At 43.1% G+C, this 23,671-nt stretch overlaps 1 protein-coding gene across 4 annotated transcripts in view; it reads right to left on the reverse strand.

Annotated features, from left to right (window-relative positions):
* The window catches only part of SMURF1 (SMAD specific E3 ubiquitin protein ligase 1), a 49,467-nt gene that overhangs the window by 12,318 nt on the left and 13,478 nt on the right, over positions 1-23,671 (reverse strand). For 2 of the 4 annotated variants that reach the window (XM_064726214.1, XM_064726213.1), the window contains exons 2-9: positions 10,136-10,174; positions 9,637-9,745; positions 8,693-8,826; positions 8,515-8,580; positions 7,587-7,662; positions 7,027-7,265; positions 3,321-3,405; positions 926-1,072 (exon numbers count right to left, since the gene is read on the reverse strand). In XM_064726214.1, the coding sequence (XP_064582284.1) occupies positions 926-1,072; positions 3,321-3,405; positions 7,027-7,265; positions 7,587-7,662; positions 8,515-8,580; positions 8,693-8,826; positions 9,637-9,745; positions 10,136-10,174 (895 nt within the window). Of the gene's footprint in view, positions 1-925; positions 1,073-3,320; positions 3,406-7,026; positions 7,281-7,586; positions 7,663-8,514; positions 8,581-8,692; positions 8,827-9,636; positions 9,746-10,135; positions 10,175-23,671 lie in introns of all 4 variants that reach the window. The other 2 variants (XM_064726212.1, XM_064726211.1) reach the window with 1 other exon arrangement.

Below are 23,671 nucleotides of genomic sequence, written 5' to 3' on the forward strand. Positions count from 1 at the left end.
TTACATTGAATTCAGGGATGTAAGGAACACAGACACCTAAAGAGTTTCAGCATTTTGGAGCTGTTTTTATATGGCAAAGCACTGTGGAAGGCTCTGGAGCATGATCACTGATTGCTGACTGAGCAGTAATTAAAGTTTGTGTGGTTTTCTCCCACACAGAGAGAACTTTCAGAAGTGCAACATGGAAAGAGATCTCTAATGGAACAAACAGCAGCTTTAGAAAGGGAACTGTCTAACAACTGCAACTGATTTTCAAGCTTCAAGCAGAATGAGACTGGGGATTCCTGACTCAGTGAAAATACTGCATCTGTGGTTTTTAAGAGAGAAAGATACACTAGTCCCAAACAGTTGCAGCTTCATACACTCAACTATCCTTATCCATCAGTGCTTTATTGGGGCTGTAGAGCAATTATTTTTCAGATGCAGAGACTCCCTGGCTGGCTTCAAGCACAGGAGAAGTCTGGCCTTGGGCACAAGCAGCACTGCCAGGCTGCTTCCAGGGTCAGTCCCACAGCAGCTCAGCTGCCTTTCCATGATGCAGAACCTGAGCTTACCAAACCCTGCTAAAGCCAAACTGGCTGTATAAGCACCCACTGACCAGACTCCAGCTGGCTTTATACTCCCATTGTCTGGAGCTCAAGGGAGCATGAAGTCAGTCCAGATCAAGAACAGCCAGCACAGAGCTACAACTGCTCATCCAGACAGACATGAGCTGCTGGGAACCCCTGGCAGACTCTCTACCCCACAACCCAGCAATTCCAGAACTGTGCAGAGCAGAGTAAAACCCCTTCTGAACAGTCTCAGCAAAAAAATTAGATAAAACCAGCACTGAGAACCAGTGCTTGGACCCTAAGCACAGCACTGGCTATATTTGTTCCTCAATTATCATTCAGGGTTTCAGCCCCTTGTGAATTATTTATCTTACTTCATGATGTGATGTAGTCGTGGATCTGTGAATTGTGTGGTTCTGTTGTTATGATCTACAAAATATATTCTTCCTGAAACTGTACTTCTGACTTCCCAGCCTGGAGGCAAAGGTCCCAGTTCATCACAATTCACACTGTTAAGGTCTCTAAAGTGAAAAACAAACAAAATATTAATGCAGATTTGAAGTGAAGCAACCAAATACCAAGATCACTTAAAAAATTTAAATCACCTCTTTAATTAGGTTAATGTTAGAATCCTGACTATTTGACTGAAAAACCACTGAGAGTAAGCCTTTTAACACATTCACTCACCCGTTTCATCCTGGATAAATTTCAGGTATCACTCTAAGTGCTGCTAAAGGCAGTCACTCACTTCCAGGCAGTGTCATGAAATGTATTTATATCTATAAAGATTGAAAATACCTACAGCTCCAGCCAACTAACTGAGGGAAACACCAAGAGTGGCAAGAAAAGGAAGGAAGGAAACATGAAGATTATTTTTAGGCAGAAAACCTATTGTTAAGTAAAGTATTCTTCAGACAGCAGGCAGGGATCCAGGGTTGAAGACACCACTCTGTGCAATTCCTCACCTAAATCTGACCATGCAATATTTGTATAAATGAGTTAATTGAGAGGCTTTAGAAAGGTAGAAACGCTTTGCACACTGAAGGTGCCTTAGTGTCACAGTGAATATAAGCCAAGGGGACACACAGGCAGACAGACAAGCCCCTGTTAGGCTCCTTAAAGGAGATTATGGCTGGGACCATTTGCTGAGATCAGCTGTGCACCTCAAAGTCCTGCAGGGATCTGATTACTGCAAGTTTTAACCTACAGCTCTGCCCCATGCCAAGGTTAGGTTTTAGCACCACAAGCTGGTAGCACAAAAGTCACCTTTTATTGAAGTTGGAGGGAGACGACCCACCTTGCGTTGGTCAGCCATCGACTCCACTTTATTCAACCATCAATCACCTTTTATAACAGTGTTAATCAAGTTCATGCATATTGCAAAATCTGAGCTCACAATAGGTCAGAGATTACACACCAACCCCTCCTTATGTTTCCAATACCAGGATTTGGGTTCTCAAAATTATTCTTGCTTTCCCAAAACAGCCAAAGATAGAACATCCACTTGTTATGAGAAAGCTGCCTGAGAACTCTGATGTGCAAGGCTCTCAAGGCCTTCATGTTTGTCACCTTTACTTGTAATTAAAAATAACCTGAGAACCTCTGCTGTTCACAGAAACAGGCTGTGAGAACCTGCTCCTCACAGTTGCTTTCTAAGCCATCTCTGAAAAAATCTCCAACAACCTTTAACCAGAATAGGTGAGACCTGTGACTCACAAGACACTGCTGTGTCCACTTCCAGTGCTGCCCCTGAAACCCTGGCTCAAGGGTTTGGGGAGAGGAGCAGCAGCACCTTCCATAAAGGTGACCAGCATCACTTGAAGAAGACACAAAGCTTTGGGCACACAAGCCTGACATGACTGACACAAATGAACAACCACTGTCATTTCTTCTTCCAACAATACCAGCTAATCTAAAATCAGCTATTTTCTCTCTCTCTCAGCTTAGTTTTTCATTTCCTTCCATACACTGAGCTTTTATCACCACTTTTGCCTGCACTACTTTGTATCATTTTTCTAATATCCTGTACCACATTCCTCTATTATCCAGGCAGTGCAGCAGCTGAGAGTTACAAACTCCACTCTGGAATCTGGTGTGCAGGTGGCCCATGGGACAGCCCAGATCCAGAGCTGCTCAGGAAGAGCACCAGACCTCACTCACAAAGACCTGGATTAACTGCAGGTTAAGGTTTAAAGAGGCTTTACTAAATGAATCATGTGAAGGATTCAAATTTTCTAGCTGCAAATTACTGGCCTAAAGCATAAAAACCTCAAATCATTTCAAGTTTAAAGATAATAAGTAATCTCTCCTTCAGTTATACACAAGTGAGTACTAATAAAACAAAAATTACAAGCTGAATATTCAAGAAACAATTATTTTAAGAAAGAAGTCAGTTTTTTCTTCAATTTGAAGTCCAAACTGTTTTCATACAGAAAAAAATTGTAGGTAATATTCAGAAATTTGCAGCTTCACCAAAAACAGCCATACCAACATTTTAGGAAGAATTTGTCAAACAGGAATTCCTGAAGGGCTACACATTTTTTTACTTTTTGTTTTTCATGATTCACAAGTAAATAATTCTTTCTTTCAAAAAGAGTAATCCTTAATGTTTGGTGAAAAGGTAACTAGAAACACCCCAAACAATTCCTCTGCTGGGAGCTCTCCCTTTAAATTCAGACAGGCCATTTAACAGATTTTTGCTTTTGTAAATCCAGCATCCTGGCACACAAATACACACCAACCCCCTGACTTTTAACTGTAAATCCATACCTTGGTATCCTTGGGTCGTGCCACGTGCTCACTCCAGTCTGTGTGTGCAAAAAATAAACCTGTCCCTGTACCGTTGTTCTTTGCTCTGTAAAAAAGGAAGGAAGATTATTCTAAATTACAAATCTTAAAAAAAAATTACATAGTTTAAAGACATTAGAATATTTTCCTCCTAAGTACTGGAGCCATCACATTGATCTCTTGAAGCATGGAGTGGTTTGTCCTTGACAAATTTACTCTGACTACACATTTCAACATTCTTTTGAAACTCACAGATCCATGCACCAGCATGTTTTAGTTTGTATTTTTAGTGTTAGATTTTGAGACAATCCAAACCCCCAAACTAGAATTCGTTACTCCTAGATTTGGTATGCTCTTTTCTGAGGTTTAAATTCTCCTTAATCCCATCCTCACTAATCTTCTGTACTATTGGTTTCTTTGTTGCTTTTATATATTTTCCCAGTCTTTTCTCAAATGTGGGCTCAAACCTACACAACATGCCAAGGGGGAAGGAAAAAATAGCATTACTGCTCTAGTTTAAAGAGCTCTTTCCCTTCGTTCTCCCTAGATACACAGCCAAGATTAGCAGTGAATTTTCTGTAACAGCATCATACCACAACCTCATGTTTAATTTACCATCAACCCCTCAGTGTATCCTGGCGTAGCCAACTGCTAATTAGCCAATCTCAAACTCCCATCTGCACTTAGTTCCTTTTCCAAAAGGCAGAATGAGACACACGTGGACGCTGCTTGTTCCAACAGGCAAAACCCCTCGATGCATCCAAAGGGAAGAAAATTTTTGTAACTTTTTGGATAAAGGTGTTGGGGAAGATGAACCAGGAAAGCCTTATAAATATGATTGCCTCGCAAAAGATTTTGAGGATATAGAAACTATAAGTGAGATTGAAATGAAAGCAAACTTTGAGATACTTTAATTACTGAACAACTGGAAAACAATGGTGTGGCTGGACTGAAGGTGATCTCCTTTTGATGGAACAATTCTCTCTGCTTGCAGACAGGCCCAAGGGTCAGAGCAGACCCTACAGCTGGCAGAAGGGGCCCAAAGAGGAGTTTTTAGGGTTTAAAATGTAAGACAGTGTGGTAATGTAATGATTCTTATAGGCTGTATGTAAATGCTATAGGATTTGTATCTTGTACTAGACTGGTTAGTGAGAATTAGAATATTCAACACAGGAGAAGATTTGTTGTATTGTAACGGGAACCTCACTCTCTTACCCTTTTACACTCTCATCATTTTTACTCCCTTACTCTCTTACTCTCTCATCCTCTCTCCCCCTCTCTTCTCTCAGGCCTGCTCTGAGCTGTGGCTGCAGCTCCCAGCAAGTCCCTGCACTTGGCCTGCTGCAATAAACCACAAGTTCCAAGCCCTGGCTTCAGAGATTTCTCATCTCCATCCATCCTGACCATCCTACCTCCATCGCTCCTCCATAAAGGAAACCCTTTTGTAGGGTTGTATGTAAATGCCACAGGATGTAAATGCTACAGGATTTGTATATTGTACTAGATTGGTTAGTGAGAATTAGAAATACTCAACACAGAAGAAGATTTATTGTATTGTAACAGGAACCTCTCTCTCTTATCCTTTTACGCTCTTACTTTTTCTACTCCTTTACTCTCTTACCCTCTCATCCTCTCTACCCCTCTCTTTTCTCAGGTCTGCTCCGACTTGTAGCTGGCAGCTCAAAGCAGGGCCCTGCACCCAGGCCCTTTGCCAAAATAAACCTTTATTTTATTTCTGTAAAATAAACCACAAGTTCTATGAGCTGGCTTCAGAGATCTCTTGTCTCTGTCCATCCCAACTGTCCTATCCCACAACACTCCTACATAAAGGAAATCCTTTTGTGGGGTTGTATGTAAATGCTCTAGGATTTGTATATTGTACTAGATTGGTTAGTGACAATTATAATATTCAACACAGAAGAAGATTTATGGTATTGTAACGGCAGGAACCTCTTTCTTTTATCCTTTTATGCTCTTACTTTTTTTACTCCTTTACACTCTTACCCGTTTACTCTCTCACCCTCTCATCCTCTCTCCCCCTCTCTTCTCTGGGGCCTGCTCTGAGCTGTGGCTGCAGCTCCCAGCAGGTCCCTGCACCCAGGCCCTCTGCAATAAACCACAAGTTCCATGACCTGGCTTGTCCTGACCATCCTACTCCTCCATAAAGGAAACCCTTTTTTGGGGCACTCAGAAGGAAACCCTTTTGGGGGGCACTCACAAGCAAACCCTTCTGTGGGGCACTCACAAGCAAACCCTTTTGGGGGGCACTCACAAGGAAACCCTTTTGGGGGGCACTCACAAGCAAACCCTTTTGGGGGGCACTCACAAGGAAATCCTTTTGGGGGGCACTCACAAGGAAACCCTTTTTGGGGCACTCAGAAGGAAACCCTTTAGGGGGGCACTCACAAGGAAACCCTTCTGTGGAGCACTCAGAAGGAAATCCTTCTGTGGAGCACTCAGAAGGAAACCCTTTTTTGGGGCACTCACAAGGAAACTCTTCTGTGGGGCACTCACAAGCAAACTCTTTTGGGGGGCACCCACAAGCAAACACTTTTGGGGGGCACTCACAAGCAAACCCTTCTGTGGGGCACTCACAAGGAAACCCTTTTTTGGGGCACTCACAATGAAACCCTTTTGGGGGGCACTCACAAGCAAACCCTTTTGTGGGACACTCACAAGCAAACCCTTCTGTGGGGCACTCACAAGCAAACCCTTTTGGGGGGCACTCACAAGGAAACCCTTTGGGGGGCACTCACAAGGAAACCCTTTTTTGGGGCACTCACAAGGAAACCCTTTTAGGGGGCACTCACAAGGAAACCCTTTTGTGGGGCACTCACAAGCAAACCTTTTGGGGGGCACTCACAAGCAAACCCTTTTGTGGGGCACTCACAAGCAAACCCTTTGGGGGCACCCACAAGCAAACCCTTCTGTGGGGCACTCACAAGGAAACCCTTTTGGGGGGCACTCACAAGCAAACCCTTTTGGGGGCACTCACAAGGAAACCCTTTTGGGGGGCACTCACAAGGAAACCCTTTGGGGGGCACTCACAAGCAAACCCTTTTGGGGTGCACTCACAAGGAAATCCTTCTGTGGAGCACTCAGAAGGAAGCCCTTTGGGGGACACTCACAAGGAAACCCTTTTGGGGGGCACTCACAAGCAAACCCTTCTGTGGGGCACTCACAAGCAAACCCTTCTGTGGGGCACTCACAAGCAAACCCTTTGGGGGGCACTCACAAGCAAACCCTTTTGGGGGCACTCACAAACAAACCCTTCTGTGGGGCACGCACAAGCAAACACTTTTGTGGGGCACTCACAAGGAAACCCTTTAGGGGGGCACTCACAAGCCAACCCTTCTGTGGAGCACTCACAAGCAAACCCTTTTGGGGGGCACTCACAAGCAAACCCTTTTAGGGGGCACTCACAAGCAAACCCTTTTGGGGGGCACTCACAAGGAAACCCTTTTGGGGGGCACTCACAAGGAAACCCTTTGGGGGGCACTCACAAGGAAACCCTTTGGGGGGCACTCACAAGGAAACCCTTCTGTGGGGCACTCACAAGGAAACCCTTTTGTGGGGCACTCACAAGCAAACCCTTCTGTGGGGCACTCACAAGCAAACCCTTTGGGGGGCACTCACAAGCAAACCCTTTGGGGGGCACTCACAAGGAAACCCTTTGGGGCGCACTCACCGTAGCCCTCAGGCAGCTCCGGGGACTGGTGCCCGTGGGGCCGGTTCTGGGGGGTCTGCACGTGGGCTCGGAGCTCGGGGGTGCGCAGGCGCTGCGCCTGCAGCCGCTGCTCCTGGCTGGGGGACTCGAGGAAGCGGCAGCCGCCCCCCCCGGCCGCTCCCGTCGTGTCCGTGTACGGCGCCGGCTCCTCCATGAAGCAGCTCAGCGGCCTCCCCGGCCCGGAGTCTTCATAAACCGTTCTGAAAATGGGGAAACTTCACCAGGTTCCATCACAACAGAAGTGAATGCAGAAATAACTGGTTCTCTCTCCCCACAGCTTCAAGTACTTTTAACCCAAGAGGCGCCATTTTCTTAATGTTTTTATACCTAAATTTCTCAGCACTGGTAACCAAAAAATCAAGCCTTACCAAGTTTAGCCTAATAACCCAACTGACAGATACATTCCCAGAAAATGTAGTAGCCACATTGATACTTAAGCCACATTAAGTTTCTAATGTTAGTTACAGTCTTTCCACACACAGACCATTGTTCTAATTAAGTGTAAAGAAAACAATCCTTACCCTTCATTCTCCAAAAGCCCTCTGCAGTCTACTACAGAACCTCCTGTGCCTATTCTGTCCCGTGTTTGTAAACTGACTGAAAGAAGAAAACACAAGCTCAGGTCAATAAAAGAAAAACTGCATTCTTAAAAACAGCAAAAAGAAAAAAAAAAATCCACATTTATACAGGGAAAAATATTAATGAAAGCTCTACCCTATGCACAAGAACACGTCACTTACCAAAATTCCCTCCATTCTCTTAAAAAAAGCATTACTAATTTTCAAAAATGCTTTTTTAAAGCATTACCAATTTTTTAAAAAGCAGAAGAGAAACCAGAGGGTCATCCCCTCAAAACTTTAGTTTATTTCTGTAAATATCAAACATGTCAAGTTCTACATCTGGGTTTCATGAGGATCTAGAAAGGGAAGCTGGAAAAAAACTGCTCACCACTAGATGTCATCTTAGGGTGAGAATTTGAGTTTGCCAAATATATATCACTGAAAAGCTGGGGTTGGTTGGGGGCAGTAAAACGTGGGGTAAATTTGCTGTAAAATGAGCACGGCCTTGTTGAAATTTGGAAATGGCTTGCATGAGTCAAAGGTATCAAACCAGCAACTTGTAAAATGTCTTATAACTCCTCCAGATCCTTTTTGAACACCCAAGATTCCCTCTGCCTGTCACCTTGCCCGAATGCATCATTTCCCAGTGACATTCACCCATCCAGAGAGGCAGCAGAAGCCTTGCCAGATGCATTCCCTGATTTTAATGCTGTTTCCCATCATCAACCGAGAGGAAACAAACTCCTGCATAGGAGTGTGATGAAAATTTTCAGGTTATGTAATTTAATCCAAATAAAATAAGAAAAAGCAGCACACAAGCAGTGACTAGAGGAGTTTTTCCCTATGGATATTTACCAAGCAGATGGAATTTAGCTGGGATCATTCTTACCCACTATTTGGCCTCGGACAGCATCGGTGTCTGTGGGGTTGAGTTTGCATAGATCCAAACGCTGGTCTGCAAAGGAGAATTGGAAAAATCAACCCTGGCAAGGGCTGGGTGGGAACATTCACTACTCAGCACAAGGTATGGAGGGTTCTTGGGCACACCAGGGAGGAATTGCTCTTACATCCAGTATCTTTTAGCCTGCTGATGGCATTGGAGAGGAGTCGGACACACCCCAGGAAGCCAGCTCCCTGTTTCTTATGGATTTTTTTATGGTTCCATACACTGATGGTTATGGAATCTGTTTTCCCAACGTATCTAGAAAGATACATATTAAAAGAGTAATTTTAGAAATAATAACCTCTTTTTACTCCACAGAGCTGATGCTGTAATTGGTACAAATTCTGACACATTTTAGTACATCGGTCATGCCTCTTTATTAGAAGTACACAAGTGCTTATGCCCAAAATGCTGTTATTAATGAATTACTGCACAGTGATTTCACACAGCATGGGAAATTGATATTGCTGCAGCATGAATTTAACTACAGCCAGCCTCATTAAAAGCTAAACAACAAGTCGATTAACGTACAAAACTGCAGAATTTATGGTTCTAATAATTTGAAGAAAATAAATCATTCCAACAAGGACAATTTTCTGTAAAAACTGGATGGCACTGCTCCAGGAGAGCTCACTAAGCCTTTGTGCTGTGTACATGCCACACAAATAACTCCAAATTCAAACACCTAAAAGCAAAGTACCACTCCTTTATTAATAAGGACTTTCTTCTTGGAAAAAAATCAGGGTTAGAGGGGATATTGGGAAGAAATTGTTCCCTGTGAGGGTGGGGAGGGCCTGGCACAGGTTGTCCAGAGAAGCTGTGGCTGCCCCATCCCTGGAAGAGCCCAAGGCCAGGCTGGGAACAACCTGGGATAGTGGAAGGTGTCCCTGCCCAGGGGGTGGAACTGGATGATCTTTAGGGTCCCTTCCAACCAAATTGTTTTGAGATTCTATGAAATGTGACTCTTCTTGCTAACACAAAATGAAGTTGCAGTGCCAACCCTGCACTATTTATTCACCAGACAAATCTCTGGGGCACTCTTTATTTCTGAGCTTAGAAGCAACTCACAGATCATAATGCTGGTTCCACTTGGGGTCCAAGGTGTTCTTCACAGTGTCAGTGGAATGGCACTGACCTGACCCATCCACAACTATTTTAGCAAACGGGTCAGGAAGTCCTGTGGAAAGGAAAAGGTGCTGTTAAACACAGTCCTTTGTTTTGCTGCTTCCAAGACAATGCCATTAGAAGCTCCCCTCTCAAGAAAGGACAGTTGCCATTATCCTGAAAATATTTTAGTAAATCCTGTGTTTGAGGATGCTCCTGGTACCCCCCAGCACAGAGCTGTGAGCTCTGCCTGTGCTTCCATCACTCAGACTTCCAGCTGGAATCTGTGAGCCCTCAGTGTTTCCAGCCCTGAGGTGCACACAATCTACAACCCAGAGTAAGGTGTACTCCTGTAGTAAAGCAGTGCATTGACACACACAGATGAGCCTCCACAGTAATGCACCATCTCCAAATAAATCTGATTAATCCAGAGCAGAAAGTCACACAACTGGGACATACTTACTGAAGAAATCTTTCTTTGCGAGATTCTTGGCACATAATACTGCAAAACAAAAAAGCAGATACAGAAATCTTAAAACCATAAAAAAAAAGCTTTCTGGTAATCACATCAGCTAAAATAATACCTGATAATAATTCATAAAAAGCCACCTAAATATTAAATGTGAGCATTGTTTTCTTTATCTGGGATTGGAATATTTACATATAAATTTGGCTTTATATTTGTTGCTTTAATTCTATTGTTACAACACACAGAAGATTTAATGAACATCCCTTTGCATTAAAACCTCATAATTTTCTTTACTGCATGTTTACACAAATACTAAATCAGATTTTTGTTGTTGCTTTAGAATCCATCCATTTTAGAACAAAGGCTAAACATTTTCTGAACAAAGAACAGTTCTGGGATTCCTGGAAGAGACCTCTTCACTAAGTGCCATCAAAGGCAGAGCAACCTCCTGCTCCTTGCACACACAGGGTGGGTACAGGGTGAAACAAAGCATGGCAGGGATTCTGCAACAGCAGGAGCAATCTGTAAATACACCAAGGTTTGGGGAGAAGCATGGCAGGGCCTCACTCAGGAGAAAAATAAATATACTGGAAAAAAAAATCTGCATCAAGATGTTTTCCTTTGAAAGGGCCACAAATGAGACATCGCTTCTCTCTCTCCAATTCTGCTCACCAGCACAGCAGTTTAAGAAAAAAATTACATCAGGAAATTCACATCAATCTCCATTTCTACCAGGTCTATTACCAGCTACAAGTCTAATTTTGCTTTTCCATAAGGACTGCTCAGTAGGATCTCAGCAATCCAAGTTGTTTAGTATCCATTAAACTCCTCTAACAGGCCAGGAAAAACAACTCCAGAGCCAAAGAGGAAAATATTGGAGCTCAACTTATCTCAAACTAAGATCCAAGAAAGGAAGGTAACTATAAAAGACCTAATTACTGCTGAGGGAGTCTCTTTGCCCAGTGGGAAAAAAAAGAAATCTTTCAGCATGAGAATGAAGGCTCAGAAGATAATCAATGGGCAATTCCCCAGGTATGGACCATTTCCCCTTCTCATCTCCATCTCCCCTTCTTCCTGAATTACCCTCAGTCTCACTGTAATTCTACACTGGGGAAAGGGAAGGTGCAAAGGAACAAATACTTTATTTATTTATTTTTATATACTTCTACTAGAATTCCACCTCTCAGCCTCAGAGAGACATTCCCTACGTAACACAGGCAGCAGAGAAAAAACTGCCTCACCTCACATGTCAAGCAAACAGACCAAAGAAATCCACTATTTAACCCAGAAGCTCATGGAAAAAAATACACAAATCCTCCTTCTTAGTAATAATTAAAGCAGCCACACTAGGAAAGTATTTTTAGAAGAGATTAAAAATTACTTATTTCTTACACTGGTAAACTATAATCAGAGAAAGCTTCTCTTGCATTTTTTTTTTAAACAACTGACCAAAAAGAGAAGTGTGCCAGACTCTGGCAATTCAATCTGAAACAACACAGGGTCAGAGAATCACCATCCGCTGCCTGTGGAAGGACAGAGCAACCTTTAATTTCCTTTTCCTGTTGAGAGTGTTTCAGAGGAAAAACTACTCAAGAAACAGAGACTAAGTACAAGTAAAATAAGAACTTTAGCATGCTAGTACCAGCCAAAAGGAATTCTGTGAGATTTTTAAAATCAACTCTACTTTGTCATCCCCAGTTTTAAGAATTATTTATTGAGCTGGAGAAGGATGACATCTGTAACTTTCTGCATATGGTTTGTCCATATAATTATTGCCTTTATTTCATATTTCAGGTGTGCTTTCAAAACAGCAGCATAAATTTCTAAAGCTATTATTGAAGAATTATATTTTTCATGTAACTCTTTTCCCTCTGCCCCAGCCTTTCAGTCTACAGTAGATGAGCACAGCTGCCAATTTTCCACTCACAGCCTGTGAAACCCTCAATTTTCGGTTGCAAAAATTATTACTCTTTCTTGTAAGAAAAATATTGGCACAAAAGCTAATAGCTGAAATAAACCTTTATGGAGCAATCTCCAGAATCAGGCTGCCCGAGATGGACCATTGGCTCTGTTCCACTATTTGCATGTTAAACCCACTAGAGCAAAAAATATTTGCAAGAGCTGTATCACTTAAAAGCCACAGATTTCTAAATTCCAGTAAAAAAACAGGTGGCAAAGGTCAGCAAGGGGAGCCTTGGATGTGAAAGCACGGCAGGAGCAGAGCAGACAGCCCCTCCCTGCTGTGCAAAGCCACAACTGGGCCACATTTCCTCCTCAAACACATCAGCTCCAACCTGATGGCTGCTCCTTCAAGCCCCAAATGCATGGACTTGGGGAGGTTTAGCTACAAAGGTTTAAAAAGTTATTAATTTTATCCCTGGTTCAGAGAGGGTTTAGGAGAATGAGACAAACCCTGAGCTCTTTGCCCAGGTCTTGCCCAAATCCCCTCTCTGCCCATTTTCCAAATTGTTTTTTCTTTCTTTTAAACAAGAAAAGTCCTGGGCTTGTCTGCAGGAGTGATCTCCCTGCATTTGTTGCAACACTACAAAAGGTACTAATTCTCCTGACTTGGGTATTTACATTCTGCCTCCTCAAAGTCAACCAACTTGTTTCAGCCTGACACAGGATTTGTTTATGCTCAGCTCAGGATTGTTGCACAGCTCTGAAAAACTTCTTTTTTTTAATACAACAGATCCCAAACAACACCGAAACAATGTCTCTACATCTAGATTATAATATTTATAAAGGGATGGGAATGTTTTTTTAAGTACCTGACATTATTGAGATAATTTCAAAGGCCAAATTAGCCAGCTGGGTGAAGTGCTAGTGTGAAAGCATATTTGGCAGGAGGTGAAGAAAGGATGAGCCTTAGACAAAGTCAGTATTCACCCTGGGGATGTAACTTGAGTGAGCTGAGAGGTTCCTCTGCCAGGCCCTGGTTGTCCACCCTGCCTCCAAACAGAAATGAATCATCTGCTGTGGTTCAGGAGGTGCTGCAGGAGCAGGACTGGTGCAGTGAGGAGAGCCCAGAGTGGCACCAGGGTGAGAATTGCATCAGAAAGCTGCTAATTCACCCTGAGACACATCCTGCAGCAAGAGCAGCGCTTGCAGGGAGGCACAGAAAAAGTCTGGGAGAGGAATCATTTCAAACATTCCCAAGTAAACAGAGCCTGACTCTGCAGCAGCACCAGATTTATTCCCATACCCCCAGAATGTCTCAGCTTGGAAGGGACCCATAATGATCACAGAGTCCAACTCCCAGCACACCCCATCCCACTGCACACTGCTGAGATGGTACAAGTGTTTCCAGCTGCACAGTGCACCAAGGACACAGTTTCCTGGGGGGAAAAGTAAAGTAAATAAGGCAAGGGATGAAAATATTGCATAGGCCCAGCCTGTACCAATGCAAAGCAGCAGGCAAATGTGCACCTGGGACTGCATTCTCTCACACTTTGCAAGTTAAAGGCAGGAGCCTCCATGCTCAAATGAAGGACCTTTCCATGTGGATATGATCTGAGCTAACCACAGCCTTCAACTCAGTAGCCAAGTTAATTCTGGAGCCAACACAAACCAGCAGCACGTCCACATCTTCCTTAGGAAAGGTGGGGAGAGGTCACAGAGAGCCAGGCTGGCAAACACCACTTTCAGCCATCTCTGGCCTTCCCTTGGATATTTCAGGTTAATTATTTATGCTTGTACAAACAGGCAGCCAGATTCCAGGATATATTCGTTTTACTTTGTGACAGAAGATAAACACAGGCCAGCAGGCTGGTGGCGTAGAAAGGACTTCACTCAATATTTCCTTCTGTCCAGACCATCTTTAATCATAGAGATATGCAGCAGAATCATTACAAGCACCACAGGCTGCTTGGTTTGTTCTAAGATAGAAGCAAAGAAGAACAATGAGGCTTTGGAATAGAAAGCAATAAAGAACTTGACATAAAATAAAACTAAAGTTACTGCACACAATTGGAAAATGAAAAAAGGTTGCAAAGCAGGTCAAATTTGAGACATCCAAGTAATGGAAATATCTCTGCTAATGCAAAGTCTGTGTAGGTTTTGACTTGTGAACTTGGTAGCCTGTGCTGGAGGTGCCCCAGCAGGACAGTCCCCTGTGTGTGCCAGCTCACAGCCTGGTTTCCACAGCAGAAATCCCAGTCTGAAAAACAGTTTTGGGAAGGCTGCATGGCAAAAATAATGTACATGAAGTGGAAAAAAGCCTCCCCCAAAAAAGGAGAAAAAAGCAAACATCAGCTATTCACCACATGCTGCTCCAACACCCTAAAACTCAAGGCCCACAATGAAAATCTTTGCTGAATTTCTTATGTGAAATCACGTCTCATCCAAACAGTTCCGTGGATTTTGTGGAAAATACTCTGAATACCACAAGCCACCCCTTCTGAAGTGCCCTGAGGAATGACTGCTCACAGTTGTGTTCTCTGCACATAACCTTAAATGAGACTTCACTGCAGATAAGGTCTGCTATTATTTCTACTACCAGACAACCCGTGAAGGTTTCACATGTCTGGTTTTTTTAAGGATGACAATCATTTATATCTGGTGGGATACAAAAAATGATTTTATGGGAAAGGAAAGATGGCTGAAGTGTGTAAAAATGCACTTCTCTACAGCCAGCCACATCACTGAACTGAAATACACCACTTTACTCACAAATTGCACTTTAAATTGTCACCACAAAGGCCAAGGTTTCTATTCTAGTCATTTTTTTGTTTGCTTTAGGAATACTTTTGGTCTTTTTCTTTGTCTGCTCGAGACTGAAATGCACAAATCCAGACTGCTTTAACTTCTCAGTAACCGAACCCGAACCGCCCGCGAGCACAAAGAGATAAACAAAGCCACAGCCTTCCTTACATTGCCAAATAAGCCAATTAGCTGTATGGAACTAATTTCATCCTGACATGCACCCTGAGTGGCCTTCACTAACCATCCCAGCATTGTGGTGCCAATGAGATTTGCAATGTGAGACACAAACCAACCAAAAACCCCCGAGACCCCTCCGACGTCAGGCCCTGCGTTCATGCCCTGACACTGGAAGGCTGTGCCTGAACTCAGGCTAAACCAGACCCTGACTACCAGATTAAAGCAAGGCTTCATTATAAAACCCTCAATTCTCAAAGAGTCGCTAGAGTTGATACATGAACTCTTTTTGTGGCCCTTTTGTGTAGGCTGCAGTAAAAATCAAAGCCTCTTTTCAAGGCATGATCTCCTCGTGGGCTGGAACTTGGCTGCGTGTAGCCAGTTGCAAACACTAGACAACTTTGAAGAGATCTTCAAAAAACCACACACCCAGAAAAAGTCATTTTTATTAGTCCATTAACATGTCATTAAAGTATCTACTTAGTCAGGAATCAGAATTCCATCCTACCTAAGCAGAAAGCAGTCACGAATGAGAGGCAGTTCTCCTACTGCACAAAAAACCAAGTTGACAAAACACAAGAGCTTCATCTCTGCTCCTAAGAATTACTCAAACTGAAAAATTCTCCAACAATAAGTCTTCACACACAACCAGCAAGGGCTGACTTAACCCTCAGTAATATAAATCATTGAAAAACCCAGCACAGGGCTATTGGAAGAACAAGACTCATTAAATTCCCTTTTAACTGAGACTGTGTGCAGTACAAGACCAGTAAAGCAAGTTTAAAAATTAACTGAGATGTAAAACTGGAGAAACACTGAAGAGTTATGGAATCAGCTGAAGAACTTTGCAGGGATAAGAAAGGGAGATCAACAGGAAGCTGAATTAATGTTGATGTACAGAATCTGAGAAAGGCACACATATCAGAAGTGGGAATAAGCTTATCAATTACTTCTCACACCAACTTTTCTCTCTCTTCTTCCTCCTTGCTCACCCCTAACAAATACCTGAGATAAAGGTTACCTCTAAGATTAAATCTTTCATTAAATCTCAGCTATTGCCTCAGTTTTCTTATGACTTTGCAATGCCTCCCTCTAATCCAGGCCAAGAGCATTGTCACACCCAGAGCTGCCCATTTCCTAGACAGACACAAACCCCAAATATCCCTGAATGCGTGAGTCCTACAGGCACACCCTCAGCTCTGACAGCAGAACCTGCCCATGGGGTTTATCTGGCCCATGTGCCACTCAAACTCTACTTCCATGGGTGCTTTTTCTTCTAAATTTTATTTTTTAGGGCAAACCTTTTGTAGACTGCTGTTTCATCAGCTAATTCTTCTTCTTGGCCCTGCAGTGGTTGCTCAGATGTGGGAAACACAGCCAGAGATGCTGGGGCAAGAGTGAGACCCTGTTGGAGATTTTTTCAGAGATGGCCTAGAAGGCAGCTGTGAGGAGCAGGTTCTCACAGCCTGTTTCTGTAAACAGTAGAAGTTCTCAGGTTGTTTTTAATTACAGGTAAAAGTGACAAACATGAAGGCCTTGAGAGCCTTGCACATCAGAGTTCTCAGGCAGCTTTCTCATAACAAGTGGATGTTCTATCTTTGGCTGTTTTGGGAAAGCAAGAATAATTTTGAGAGCCCAAATCTTGGTATTGGAAACATAAGGTGGAGTTGGTATGTTATCTCTGGCCTATTGTGAGCTCAGATTTTGCAATATGCATGAACTTCATTAACACTGTTATAAAAAGTGCCTGATGGATCAATAAAGTGGAGTCGATGGCTGACCAATGCAAGGTGGGTCATCTCCCCTCCAACTTCAATAAGACCCTGAGTGGTGACACCTCCTCTGTCCCCAAGATGTCCCTGAAGCTCTGTCTGCCCTCACATCCCTGGCACTTCCTCTTTGCTGTCTCCAAACATGTCCAAAGCACAACCAGTTTCTGTGAGAACTGGAATTTAAGAGCTAAGTCAGTTATTACCATCACCATTTTACAGCCATTCCCAAGAACAGCCCATCATTTACACAGCTTTACCAGGAAATATGTTAACAGAACATCATGTAATTTATACCCACTCTATGCTTTCTAAAACTCACTCATCCACCCCCACCAATAATTCTGCCAGGACCACAGCCAAGTGGGACAATCATTTTGTAAGGAGAGATTTCCCAAATTCAGTCAAGATTCCACAAAGTCTCCTGATTGCCTGAAACCAAAGGATACGCTCAGGCTTCAGCTACAGCATCAGTTTCTGTATACACTAGTAAGATACAGGAAAATCTGTAAAAGCCTCAAAATTGCTGTTAAAACCACACATATGCTGTTCTCAGGGCAAATACAACTTCTTAGCTGAGAGCTAAACAAAACAATTTCAATGGAAAAAAATCCTGCTGGAAATACAAAATGGACTTTTCATTTACTCCACACTTCACTGTGCGAGTTACAGTTATTGGGATCAACACAGCTCTGGAATTCTTCCCTTATTCAATCTTTTGCATCTCTAACCACGTGCACTTGCATTGAATAATTCATATTTCCAAGCAAGTGGTGTCTATCCAGACAGACTTATCTGCACGCCCTGCACATTCTTCTTGTGCTCACACTTTGGATCAGGCACAACGTGAGCTGTGCAACATCATCACCAAAATGAAGCTAAAAACACACCAGGAAACTATGTGGCTCAATTCCCTTAAATTGCATTAGAGCTAAGGAATACATCCATGCTGAAATCTCAATACTTTGCTGTTACAGTTACCCAAGCACCGCAAAAGCATCTGGAAAAAAATTCCTAAAGCATGAAAAACATGTTCCTCCACCCACATGCACTCATAACTCAGATTCCAAACCGAATTTTACTAAGATGGCCAAAAATATTTTTGTACTTTCAACACCAAGGAGGTTTCAAAGCATCTTTTTCAAATCTCTAAAAATGTCAGCACCTAAAGGGACCCTGTTCTCATCCCAACATTGCTCACAACAGGTCCCAGGCAGAGCTGGGGATTGAACCCAGCTCAAGCCCAGCCCTAATCCCAGAGTCCCAGTAACAAAAGGTCTTTTCTAGAAATCCTAGCCAAATGTTCAGATATCTGTTTCTCTGGAAAATGTGAGGTGAACACATTAAATTTAAAATCAAATACAGAAGAGAAACACTGAATGCTTCAGATATTGCTGAGCATAAATGAGGTATGAAATAGCTGCCACTCCTGCAGCAGAGAGCAGCGCCTGTGCTCACTCAGCATTTCAGGGAGGTGTGTTTCATTTAAGGTGTCTCTGATCTTCACTTTCAAAAGTTCAAGGTATAAAGCCTTGAACACCTTATTTTCATTACCAAAAAGAAGCCTAGAAGGACTCTCCTGTGCAGCTGATCATTTGCTTACTAACTCAGCACATAAAAGGCTTTTCCAATAAATATTATGTTCACTATAAAACACAGAAATTTAGATTCTCCTTCTTCCCAGATTTTCTCTCTGGGGCTACCCCTGCATGTTTTATAAGCAGCTTGTGAGATTCAAGTTACAGGTATGTTTCTGTACTAACAGCAGCTTTTTTCCTCCACAAAACACCCTCCAATTAATGGACTTGGAGCTTTTACAAGCCATTCATTTCCTAATTCCGTGAGGAAAACCTGCACAACTGCTCTCTGCTGCTTTATAAAGGGGGAGAAAGTGCAGAACAAGAGACCAAAACCAGAAGCAACACATTTGCGGGTACTTAACTGAGCACCACCAGCAGCAGAATTCACAAGCACTCACAGAAATTAAACCAGACCCAGCCTTGGGGTCCCATCCACGGAGGAAAACATTTGAAATGTCAGGAACACAACACACAACTTTTGTACTTTCTAAGCCAGTACTATCTGCAGCTCAATATATAAATGTTGTCTTGCCTCAGAATAGCTGCTTGTTATGCAGAAAGGAGTCTGACCTGCTGCTGCAGAACACTGAAACCTGTGAAAGAAGAAACCTCGGTACAGAAAATCTTGGCAAAGTTGGAGTAGATACAGCCAAGCAACAGTTCAATAGAAACACTGAATTTTTGTCAAACAGCAAAAGGTCTACAACTTCCAAGTTAAAATGAAGCAGATTTCTCAGTTTAAAACTAAAACATATGTTTTGTATCTCCAAAGAGTGGCTGGTATTTACATTCCATCACATACAGGTAGTGTCAGTATTTCAACAAGGCAATTTGAATGTTAAGCACTATTGTAAAGGAGGAAAAAAATGTAATTTAACACATTCTCAATCTCAATTTAAAACTGAGATTTGTTTTTCCAGACAAAACCAGTATTTGACTTCTTTGATATCTTACTGCAATTATATAAGGTATAAAATCAACTTTACAGGAACAAAAGTTTCCAATTGGGGTATATAATAAACAGTACAAAATTAATGTCTGGTTTTCATCAAGTGCTAAGTAGATTGCTCAAAAGCAAGAACACTGTTCTTCAAAAAATTGATGGTGTTCTGTGTAAGTTGTAAACTATGTAAACTATTAGTCCATCCCATGGGGCTTAAATGCATCAGTGGAAGAGCTGTAGTTAAACAATCCTCATGGAACGCTGCCTTAGTGCTCAATGTGCAGCTTTGGCTGAACTGAAGCTTCCTTGTGAACCACGAGCAGGAAGCTGGCAAGAGAATCACTTCAGTGCCCCAGGAAGCTGCTGATGTTGAGATTAACTTCCAGCAAAATGAAGGGGGGAAAAAATCCCTGTTTTAAAAACATAGAAAATACAAACCAACAAATTTTGCCAGAGTAGTTTTTAGAAGTTCATAAATAAAAGTATAAAAACACTGATGACCACTGTGGTCACAATGTTCAAGAATCCATATTTCTTCATTCATATAGAAACAGTGAATGAAGAATTTTCAATACAGAAATTCCACAGGAAAATTTGGCTTCCAGGCTACTATGTATATAGAAAGAAGAAACCTCAGAACAATGCATGGGGTCCAACTTATTTCAGTGTAACCAAGACTCATTTTGAATTTCTTTAATAACTGGAAATCTTGTAACAAGCAGTTGCTCAAAATCTATTGCAAAGAATAACACTTACCAAGCACCTCTTCTGGCACTGCTAACTTCAGTAACTGCTACCAGGAGAAATTCCAGCAGGTACTGGATGACTTTTCAAGAGGCACAGTCAATACCCCAATTTTTTTTAAAAGTAAATGAAAAGCATTCTTTCTTTCAAGTAAAGCATCAGCACCATATCACTGCTTTACCACCACATACCTCAGGTTAGCAAATGCCTCAGAAACTTTCCCTGATTCCCAGCACATCTTGCTGTTTTCCATGCTTGGATTTTAACTGAGGTATGCCGAGTGCTTTTTGGCATGTTTGGATAGAAACATAAAAAGCCTCAAGTCTTGTCATGTAAAGCTTTTCAAAGCCATGGGCCTTGCTGCCAAAGAAACTTTTTCATGCTCTTACAGTTTTTGCCTTCCTTATTCTCAGACCTGCTGTTTGCTTTGCAGGCAGGACGGTAACAAACACATGAGCTGGAGCAGCCCCTTCTGACCTGACCCTGAGTGAGCTCTGACTCAAAAATCAGGGCAGTCAAAGTCCACATTCAGGGAAGAGTTAAGGGAGCACAAAAGCCCAGAGCCATGAGTTCATTTTGTTCTAGGCTACTCAGAGTGGCCAGCCAAAAACTGAACCAGCTGGAATTCATTCCCAAGTACTTCTTTCTTCCCAGAGCTCCCTGGGCTGTCGTTATCAACCTGAGGATAACAAACATATGGATCATCAAGATGGAGTTGGTGCTGGAAAGAAGTGGCAGAGCCTAATGGCCCATAATAAATGAAGTCTTGATCCTAACTTGGATCTTAGTACTGAGGTATAAATGCTTTTAATGTCTTAGGGGGAAAACTGCCCACACTAGATGGAATTAAACATTCCACTGACTTCTCTTCTTGATGGTTTCCTTGTTACCAGCTCTTGCACACATCTATTTTTGTCTTCATTACCATTCCATATTCAAATTATATCTGTCAGATTCCAGACGATTCAAGAGGCATGTGCAAAAAAAGGGAAAAATGACACCCTGACCATCCAGGTAAAAATTTAAAAAAATCATTCAGGCTGTTAAAGTGCTGAGCCAAAAAATGGAACAATTGCTTTAATTTCCTATACAAAAGCTAAAATAAAGGTAGCAAGTTTAAAAACAGGAAGAGAGAAGGAAAATTGTGTTCACCCAAATTAAATTCTTGGCATCCTTTCTCATTTGGAATCAGGTTCATTAGCTGTTTTACAATATTGTTTTTAACTCCTGGAAATTTTTTCAATCTCCAGTAGCTTGTTTTGTGATTATTCTGCCCGTTACAATCCCTTCCAACATCCGCCCAAGAGGCCACAAATCGCTCTCTGCTGTCTTTGTGTCTATTTTTTCATTTGTTCAGAGAATTCAGCTCCAACTCTCTTTGTTTACAAATGAGAAGCCCAAGGCAGCCCCAAACACTCGTGTTTGTGGAGGGCACTGATGCTAAAAGGTGAGCAGCCACCTGGACACCTGCCAGGGAATCAGCTTGTCTGGGCTTATGAGCCTGGGCTTGTGCCAGCCCTGCTGAGCCTGGGGAGGGACGTGGGGAGGTGACAGTGGTGGCACTGGGGAAGGAGGGGACTGCGAGTGGATGTGCAGGAATAAGGAAGCTGTGGCAGAGGCAAAGGAGAATGGGACAGAAACGAGGCTTGTTCCAAAAAAAGACTGCAATTACAGAGGTATTAATAGCTTTGTGAAGCCAAATTTTTATCATTCATTCACCTACTTTTGTTCTTTTATTAACCCCAGGACTGAATTATAGTTTTCCTCTACAGGACAATTGTCCAGCTGTCACAGGGAAAACATCCCCAAGCAACAAACTTTCCAAGGAATTAGTATGAAAGCTTTTACGTAGAGGAAGAAAATCTCATTTAACAACCAGTTCCATTTAAAAACTACAATGAGAGAATGATGTGTAAGACACTTTTTTTGGTGCTGCCATTATTACAGGATAAGTCTTGTCTACACCAAGCACGTAGACACACTCCTTCCAATCTACCTAATCACCTATTAGTCACACAAGTGGTAAATCCCTGAAAGCACTCTGGCCCAGGCTGTGCAAACGTTGGATGAACTGAATTACATCAGTTCTCATCTGATTTCCTGGCAGGGAGCTGCACGTGACTGCTGCAGTGCCCCAGGCAATGTGGGTCAATCCGTGTATGCCCCGTGCTGCTCTCGAGGGACAGACACACAGACACACAGCCCTGTGACTCAGGAGCACCGAGGGACACACAGACACACAGCCCTGTGACTCAGGAGCACCGGGCTGGCAGGAAGGAGTTGGTGATGCTCCGTGCTGGGGAGCTCACACAGCACTGCCCATCTGTGGGGGCCTGAATATATGTTGTATTGTAAGACCTGTGTGGGTCCGAGTTGCTCCAAACGAGCTGCAGCTGCAGGGTCCTTAGTTGGGCAGCAGCTGTAGCTCATGAAGGTAACTGAAATAAATAGGGGTGGGTTGAGAGCCCAAGAGGAGGAGTCCCTGAGAAGATAGAAAGGACTGTGCTGCAGAGAATGGAGAAGAGCCCCAGCAGCAAGGCAAGAACAACACTGCAGCGAAGATTACAACAACTGGTGACCCCGTGTGATGAAGAACACACAACCAAACATTGAAAGAAGGTATGGAATCCCCCGGACAGCAGAGAGCTGTGGCAGCCTGAGAGCTGGGACTTTGGAATATCAGCCAGAGAGCTGGGACTATAGAAGATAGGACAGCTGAGAGCTGTGGCAGCCTGAGAGCTGGGACTTTGGAGTATCAGCCAGAGAGCTGGGACACTAGAAATGTAACAACAAGAAGTGGTAGAAGATAGGACAGCTGAGAGCTGTGGCAGCCTGAGAGCTGGGACTGTATGTGTATTGTTATTGTATAATTGTTAAAAGAAAAGGGGAGAAATGTGGGGGCCTGAATATATGTTGTATTGTAAGACCTGTGTGGGTCCGAGTTGCTCCAAACGAGCTGCAGCTGCAGGGTCCTTAGTTGGGCAGCAGCTGTAGCTCGTGAAGGTAACTGAAATAAATAGGGGTGGGTCAAGAGCCCAGGAGGAGCCCCTGAGAAGAAAGGAAGGAGTGTGTGGCAGAGAATGGAGAAGAGCCCCAGCAGAGAGGCGAGAACAACGCTGCAGCGAAGATTACAACACCCATCCTCTGGAACGGGATCCCTCAGCAGAATGCTCCTCCAAGATGCTCCAGTGATGGAGAAGGCTGTCAGGCACATGGCACAGCAGCCACTGACAGGAAGCTCCTTCCTTCAGGAGTGATTCATCCCCGTGGTGTTTGGTGTAAACAGATCTCCCAGCCGTGTCTGCAGCTGAGCAGCAGTGAGATGGACAATCCAACACTGCTGGGAATGGAGCAGGATTCCAACCAGGCATGCCCTGGCTGGATGTGTAACCAATAACCCCATGGCAGCACCCCCTTCTTCCAAACCTGATCTCCAATTAGTACCAAAGGTCAGTGGATCCCTGTTGTATCTGTCTTACCACTCCCTTACACAAGCAAAGCCATCCTCTTCACTTTAGGTATTTTAAGCAAAATGTCTCATTCTTGCATGACCTAAGGGAGGGACCAAACTGGGAGCTGAATGGCACCAAACAGGACTCTGTGAAAAGAAGGCTTT

Source organism: Zonotrichia leucophrys, chromosome 14 (assembly GCF_028769735.1).
Source record: "Zonotrichia leucophrys gambelii isolate GWCS_2022_RI chromosome 14, RI_Zleu_2.0, whole genome shotgun sequence".
In the NCBI taxonomy this organism is placed as follows: Eukaryota; Metazoa; Chordata; class Aves; order Passeriformes; family Passerellidae; genus Zonotrichia; species Zonotrichia leucophrys.